This window comes from Triticum urartu, chromosome 2 (genome assembly GCF_003073215.2).
Source record: "Triticum urartu cultivar G1812 chromosome 2, Tu2.1, whole genome shotgun sequence".
Lineage (NCBI taxonomy): Eukaryota > Viridiplantae > Streptophyta > Magnoliopsida > Poales > Poaceae > Triticum > Triticum urartu.
Window position 1 is genome coordinate 515,277,043 of NC_053023.1, and position 7,953 is coordinate 515,284,995.

General features: G+C 44.0%; 1 protein-coding gene across 1 annotated transcript; it reads left to right on the plus strand.

Moving 5' to 3' along the window:
- The first annotated feature begins 3,443 nt into the window (after nt 1-3,443).
- Nucleotides 3,444-7,661, plus strand: LOC125538380 (immune-associated nucleotide-binding protein 9-like). The gene is made up of 4 exons (XM_048701634.1): nt 3,444-3,713; nt 3,830-3,994; nt 4,071-4,139; nt 7,135-7,661. The coding sequence occupies exons 1-4, from the start codon at nt 3,450-3,452 to the stop codon at nt 7,309-7,311; spliced, it is 675 nt and encodes a 224-aa protein (XP_048557591.1). The 5' UTR covers nt 3,444-3,449; the 3' UTR covers nt 7,312-7,661.
- Nucleotides 7,662-7,953: the final 292 nt, after the last annotated feature.

Sequence of the window (7,953 nt, forward strand, 5' to 3'; positions counted from 1 at the left end):
GAGAGAAACGCCGCGCAGCCACCGGCACGCGCGCTCCGCCATGACGACGCGCCTCCACCGGCCAGCGGCTGCGCTGCCCCACGCCACCACCGCCAGCAGCGCCATCCGACACGCCGGCCTTCGGGATCCGCCGTCTTGAGCGAAGAAGAGACCCCCCGCGGCCCCCGCTCCAGCCAAGGGCGAAGGAGATCCCGCCGCCACCGGCACCGCGCGGGCTTTGCCGGGCGGCGCCCGCCGACGGCGGCGGGGGGAGAGGGAGCGGGTGGGGGTAGGTTCTGGCGGCTAGGTTTGGGGCGTTCGGGTCGCCCGCGGGGGAGCGACGCGGGGCCAAGAGTTCTTGGAGCTACGGGAGTACCCATAGGTGAAACACAAATTCGGGCGGAACACGAAGCGGCAGCTCAAAAGAAAAGCAGAGACTCCCGATGCATTTGGGTTTTCGCTGGCGCCGCTTCAGTTTATTCTTCAACTTCCGGGGCAGTGAACTCTCTCTCTCTCTCTCTCCTATTTATGCCCTCCACTCATCCATTGCTTGCGCCGTCTCAAGTCTTACCCAAGGAGCAAGGGTTTGGTGAGGTTTCCGCCTGCTGCCGTAAGTGATTCTCTTGTTCGTCCCCTCTTTTTCTTCGCTATATGACTTGGTTGTACATTTTTCTTTGCTTCCGCACACGCATTTCCATCTCGTTCCTATCCTACGAGTTGAGATTTTGGTTGGTGATGATGGGTGGAGGCCTTTTACTTGCAGATCCGCGGCCATTCCTCGATTTCGTCAATGGGCGGCGGGGGCAGTGACGGCGACGGCTACAGCGACTGGGCGGTGCTGCCCTGCCCTCCCCGCCTTGCCGATGTTAGTCTTGCTCTGGTCGGGAAAGTTGGTTCCGGCAAGAGCGCAACCGCAAATTGCATACTTGGAGACGACGCATTTGAATCGAAGGACTCTTATAGAGCTGTCACTGAAACTTGTCAGAAGAGAAGCAGGGAGTTCCACGATGGCTGTGCGACCCGTACCGTGAATGTCATAGACACTCCGGGTAAGCACTCTCAGTCAATCTGAGCACAAGACGCCCATAGTTACCGTGGAAATCCATATGTTTTCATTAATCAATTCCTGAAAGGACTGATGTATGATCTGAAAAATGGTTGCAAACACTGATGTTTGATCGGTTGACCTGTAGCGATTTGCAGCTACAATCCTTTTGTGATCATGCAGTGGAACATTTCCTGAGTTTGTTGAATGTAGATATGCTGTGGAGCATTTCCTATGGTAGTTAAACAAAAAAAACGTTATTAGTAGTAGTTAGTGCTGAAGAGCTAGTAAGCAGAAATTTTGTAGAAGAAGTCTCAAATTAAGGGGCAAGAGTCCAGTAGCTGTACCACAAACATCACAGGTATAGGTTTGCATATACCAAGCAATTTCCTCTATCAAGTTAAAATGATTAGGAGTACCAGGTGCTGTGTCTTACTTGTAAAGGGAGAAGTATATTTTTTGTCCCTAAACTCTTTCGAAAGTATAAAAATAGTCCCTGAATTCAAAACCGGCAAACTTTAGTCCCTCAACTTTTCAAACCAGATTAGTTTAGTCCCTCATACCGCTCGTGGTTTCCATCTGATGTGGACATGGTTTTGACCAAAAACTTGACACGTCACCTAGTTTGACCGCCACGTCACAGTTCATGTCATTTTTTTCAAAACACAGTGTCGGGCAGCGTCGTCCATGATGGTCATGCGGCGGAGATAAAGCGCTCGAGCGGCCAGAGGAGCTTGGCGACCCAGGGCGTGGCGTTGGCAGACGAGTGATTTGGCCTCCCTGTTGCACGGGCCGTCGAGCAGCAGCCTGCGCCCGACGCGACGCCGCTGACCTTCTGGACAGGAAACCTGAGCAGGAGGAGGAGCTCGAGGTGGCAAGCTCGGACAAGCCCTTTGCGGGCACCTCCGCTGACGGCATTGGCCATGCATCCGATCGTATGCAGCGGCGTGTAAGATGCAGTCCAGGGAGCAACACATCGTGTGCGTATGTATTCTGGGCGAGATCGGATCAGCATGTTCATTGTGTACTCCCTCCGTTCCAAAATAGATGACCCACACTTTGTACTAACTAGTACTAGTACAAAGTGTGGGTCATCTATTTTGGAACGGAGGGAGTACCTGCGTGTTTTGCCGGCGGCTAGAATCAATCCAGCAGCTTCTTTGCACTTCGTGTTCTGTCAGGAAACATCGACTAGCCGCCGCACGCATGGAAAGCGGGCCAAGCACCTCTATCTCGCGCACATGTCGAGCGCAGCTCGCGCTCCTTCCTGGAGCACGCCTGCCTCACAGGAGACCCATGGCCGCGCCCTGGTGCACCGGCTCATTGCAGGAGCTCGCGTGGTGCCCCTCCATCCATCCTAGCTACGGCCATGTCAAGCCCAACCACAACATGAATTGAAGAACGGTAAGTCCGTAAGTGCAGACCTTGTTTTTATGAGGATCCCGCGCGAGCGGGCAGACTTGAGCCACCAGCGGTGGCAGCGACAGGAGTAAAAGAGCAGCTTTGGGAGCTTCACGCAGTTGACCCTGCCTTCAGCACTCTAGCAGACTAAGGGCATCCTACACAGGCCATCGTTCATCAGCCTCACCATGGACCGCCCATGGACCGCCCGGGCCGACGCGCACTGAGCCGCACCACGCTGGCTGCAGGCGCCGCCGTATTTGCTCGTTGCACACACTGCCGGGCGCCGTCGACACGCACTGCCGCTCGCTGAGCATTATACCGAGCACCTTTCGTGCACGTGTCCGAGTCAAAAACCACACCGCGTCAGCAGAAAATCACCCTAAGCGAGATGAGGGATTAAACTTATCCGGTTTTGAAAGTTGAGGGACTAAACTTATCCGGTTTTGAAAGTTGGAGGACTAAGTTTTGCTGGTTTCGGAGTCGAGAGACTATTGCTATACTTTTGAAAGAGTTGAAGGTCGAAAAATATACTTATCCCACTTGTAAAATGTGAATATGCTTTTTCCTAGTGGACTTAACAGCACTGATACAACAATGATCCTTTTCTGTCATTACTGTTACTGTATGTGTTCATTTCTTTCATGACCTTTGTCCCGTGTGGACTCGGCAACGGCGACGCTATGCGTCGTTTTCCCTCTTGGGACGTTGTCGTGGAGTTTAGATGTGCTAGGTCGTAGCGTGGAGTGTGTTTAGTTCTCCCGGTGTTCTTTGTTGGTAGCGTAGTCGCGTGCGTATTGTGTGTGTCGTTTATCACAGGATCGGCTCTGTAAGAGGGTTACCTCACCACCTTGTATCGTTCGGCCGTGTACTTCTTCCGATGTTGCTTTATATATAAAATGGGGCGAAAGCCTGTTTCGAGAAGAGAGTTCCTTGCTTGTTTTGTTCTTCCATGTTTGCAAAATCTGCATGCACTGGCAATTCATTGAACTATCATGTTCTTTTCTGAATAGGCCTATTCGACATGGATAGTACAGCTGAAGATGTTCAGAAAGAGATAGCCAAGTGCATGGACATGGCCAAAGATGGCTTCGATGCTATGCTTATGGTCTTTTCAGCTCAGTCTCGGTTTTCTTGTGAAGATGAGAAGGCAATTGAGTCAATCAAACTGCTCTTTGGCAATGAAGTCCTTGATCACATGATATTAGTTTTCACACATGGAGATGTAGTAGGGGGCGAAAGCCGTTGGAAGAAAAAGTTAACTGACAGTGCCCCAGCATATCTCCAGGTTAATTTCATGTCTGTCGATCACTCGCAAAGAGCTTTAATTTTGACTGCATTTCATGATATCCTTGAGTCCAATCTGTTTGCATGTCGCTTACACTTGAATGCTCGTTTTTACAGGACATGGTGGACCTATTTGCAGACAGAGTTGTTCTCTTTGACAATAACACCAGTGATATGCAGCAGCGCGAGTATCAGCTCAAAAAATTGTTCCGTGCGGTGGATTTTGTCATATCAAGAAATCATGGCAGACCGTTCTGCAACCAGATGTTCACTCAGATTAAGGTAATTCAATGTTGAGTAGTATTATCTTTGACTGATTTTTCAGTTTTCACATCAGTGTTTTTTGTTCTCGTTGCAGGAAATGCATCCAGTATCCATATCAAATAAAGAGATATATGATGACTACCTTAAACAGATAAGCAAGATGGTAAGGGTTTTCTAATATATAATTTGAGTTCACCATGTAAATGTGATAATGTTTCCTGTTGAAGTTTTGCAGAATACTGTATTTGTTCCATGGCAGTGATTATATCTACACACACACACATACACACACACACACACACACACACACACACACACACATATGCTAGTAATTTGCATGTGCTTTGCACGTCAGATTATTATGTAATAGAAAACACTAAACCATTAGAATTACAACTAAAGCACCAATGTTATGATAAATTCATGATGTAATTTTTAAAAGGGGTTTCTACTTTTTAGTGGGAACTCATGGAAGCTTTTTGATTCTTCACATCAGATCACAAAAATGCAACAATGCATTAGGCAAAGCCTTTATTTTTTTAAAACAAAAATGTCATGAATACCTTTTTGGGCATTTGTACAGTTCTTTCCCGGATTTCATAATTAACCTAGCAATTATATATTCCTTAATTAATACATCAACCATGAAATTTATACATGAGTTTGTAAAAATAATAATATATTTGCAAAAATAATATAATCCATTGTGTTCTTCCATGTACTTAAATTCACACATGAGTTGTTACATTATTATTGTCAATTAGTTGTTATTTCTATAAAAAAGTGTTCATAAATAATGTTAGATGAAAATTAACCTTCACAACCCCAACCGTCGTCTTTATTATAAGTAAAACTGTTTTTTAACGCCAAAGCTCTCCCTTGCAACAGCATTACTTTATTGTACTCCCTTCCGTTCTTTTTAGTTCGCATATAAGATTTATCTGAAGTCAAACCTCGTAAACTTTGACCAAGTTTATAGAAAAAAATACAAACATTTAGAATGTGAAATCAACAACATTAGATGCGTCATGACTTTACTTTTCATATCGTATAAATTTAGCATTATAAATGTTAATATTTTTTCATATAAATATGTTTAAGCTTTATGAAGTTTGACTTCAGATAATCCTTATATATAGAGTAAAAAGGACCGGAGGGAGTACTTCATTTTAATTGGCTATGTCGGGGGAGTACATCTCTCTGAACCTATCCCCCAACTAAAAAATTAAAAAATATTCCCACTGCTTCTTCTGCACCGGTATGTGTGCATCTCTCTTTCGCTGTGCACTGTGCACTGTTCAGGCCGTCACCATCATGTGTGCACTGTGCAGGCAGCCACTATAGCCTAGCCTATGCACCACACATGCGTCGAGTGAAATGTCCAGAACCTGTCCACCACACATGCACACGGGGAATGGTAGCTGTCCGATTTGACCGATCTACGGCCAGGAATGCAGGGATTCGCGGTTGTACAGTAGCATTCGTTAGGGTTTCGCCCATTTAACACCGTCCGATGCTGTAAATCAATGGCATGCAAGTCATGTAGGATATTCTGGGGACAGTTTTGGGTGTACCTATCATAGGTCACACTGCTACACTATATAGGACTAGTATGCGTGCACGCGCAATGCGCGTCTTTACGTTGCTAAGTGATTTCGGTAAAAATAAGTCATAAAAATGCCTGGAGAAATGATTCAAGACAAATGACCATTGTGCATGTATGGAAGCATAAAGAAAATAATAGGAATTAGCATAAGAAAGCTTGTCACGTTCTTACGACAGTAACTATTACATGAATATGTAATTTGCAAAAAAATTAGGGTACCAATTGCGGAAAATATATAAATGAACCAGGGTATATATGAACTCACCTTGGAAACACATTTCTAAATCCTCAAAAAAAATTAAAAAAGCTGCACGCGCACATCTCCATGTTCTATCTCTGCACAGAAACTTTCACGGAAAAACATTTTTTTTGCATATGCAAAAAAGACAAAACAACGTGTCGTAAAATGTTACTTAGAAGCACTGAAATTTGTCTTTTATGCGGAGGTAAAATAAAAAGACATTTTTTCGTAAAACTTTGTATCGCGCATATATATTGCGAAGATGTATGCGTGAAATTTTATTTGGTATTTTTTCACATTTTAACGCACGTTCAAAATCCATTTTTTAAAAACAGGTTCATATGTATGTACGTACCTAGGTTCAGGTAGTGCCTCCTCTACCTATGGCTATGTTTTACTGTAACTTTCCACCCAGAATTGCACGTGAGACGGGTTCATATGTGCGCTATGCACTGTTTTGTTTTGTTTACCTTTTAATTTTTTATTCTTATTCTTCACCTCCTGTCAGACTTTTTTTTAAGTTACCTCCTGTCAGACTTAGTGGTACAGATCTCACTTGTGTCTGCAACCACACGTGCCACGTAGCTCTGCGGGCATCTGTAGTAAAACAATTTGCACTGCTCCAGGCGATTCGACTATGGCATGGTGTGACTTTGTTAGCTCCAAAGAACTGACATGCAGTGGGGTCGCTACTCCGTGCTAACACATACTCCTAGATGCTTCTAGAGTGACGCAGACAACACTGATGCTACTGTAGCGGCGAATCCCTGCATTATAAGCCGTCGGATGGAGCCCAATGAACGGCCAGGAATGCATTTTGATGCAAGAAATCAAACTTTCAAAACTGATACACTATATAGTATAGATATAATATATATATATATATATATATATATTTGCGTCTCTATAAATTGTAAAATGAATCTATTTATATAAAGCTCATATGTTTTGATGCAGTATGAATGAAAGTCATCAAACAATTGGACATGAAGTTGTGTATCCTAGGGATTTCAAGAAACCATATTTGGCCATAGACAATAAAAAAACTGATGAAAATACGCTCTTTTTTGAACTAGAGTGAGGAAAAAAAGAAAAGACCAATTGGACTCTCACTGTTTTCTGATGTAATTGATGTCATGTCCGGCCGATTTGTAGCTTAATAGTATGTCACAGTATTGGATACAAACATCTATGATCACCTACGTTTACTTTTAAATATATTATAATTAACAAAATCAACTGAGAAGTATACTTTTCTTATTGTTTTAATAATTTAATAGATTAAATACGGTTTGGAACCTGTCTTTATAGGTGGAGGAAAAGTTAAACAGTACAATTGCAAGGCTGGAAACCCAGCTGCACGAAGAGCAGAAAGAAAGGCAAGCCGTAGAGAACAGCTTGAGAGAAGAGATTCATGCACTGAAGGATAGCCTGAAGAAGGCTGAAGAAGAGGCCAACAAATCTAGCAGCAAATGCATCATTCTGTAAGATGGTGTCCTTGGACTGTTGGACAAAATTTGCAGCATGTATGAATTCTGTATGCTTCGCTATCTGGAAACTCCGTAACTGCTAGTAGTACTACTTATCGAGCATCGTGAAAGACCTGAACAAGATTTTGTTTTGAGTTTAGATTGAATTCTGTATGCTTGGCTATGATATGTAGATCTTGCATGCATTATGTGTTCTGAAATTTGGTTGATTCTTGTTTCATGCCAAGTGAGGTTTGTGCTAGTGTGCTATCTGTTGCTTCATTCGCTATGTTGAAATAAGTTTTTACTGAAGACTATGCTTTGTGGTAGTAGAACTAGCATACATATGCTAAAGTACTTTCTTAGCCATGCTAATGTACTTTCTATTCCTTATCAAAGGAAACCTTCTTCTTAACCTAGCACTTCTTTCCCCGTCACTACTTTTCATGCATTTCTACATATATCTATACGCATATACAGGTTCAGTCTCCATGTAGTAGGTGTTCAGCTGATCTCCTTGGCATCACCCTCTGCTGCAATCTGAGCCGAGGCAGCATCAGAGCCATCGGCACCAGAGTTGTACCACCTTGCACATACCAGGTAGCAGAAGAAGTTGAGCACGCTGAGCGCAGCGAGCATCCAGTAGAAGAGGTCCAGCCTG

Coding starts and splice junctions, on each gene's coding strand:
- LOC125538380 (XM_048701634.1), top strand. CDS start 3,450: ATGGATAGTACAGCTGAAGATGTTCAGAAAGAGATAGCCAAGTGCATG. Junction 3,714..3,829: donor GTGCCCCAGCATATCTCCAG/GTTAATTTCATG, acceptor TCGTTTTTACAG/GACATGGTGGACCTATTTGC. Junction 3,995..4,070: donor AGATGTTCACTCAGATTAAG/GTAATTCAATGT, acceptor TTCTCGTTGCAG/GAAATGCATCCAGTATCCAT.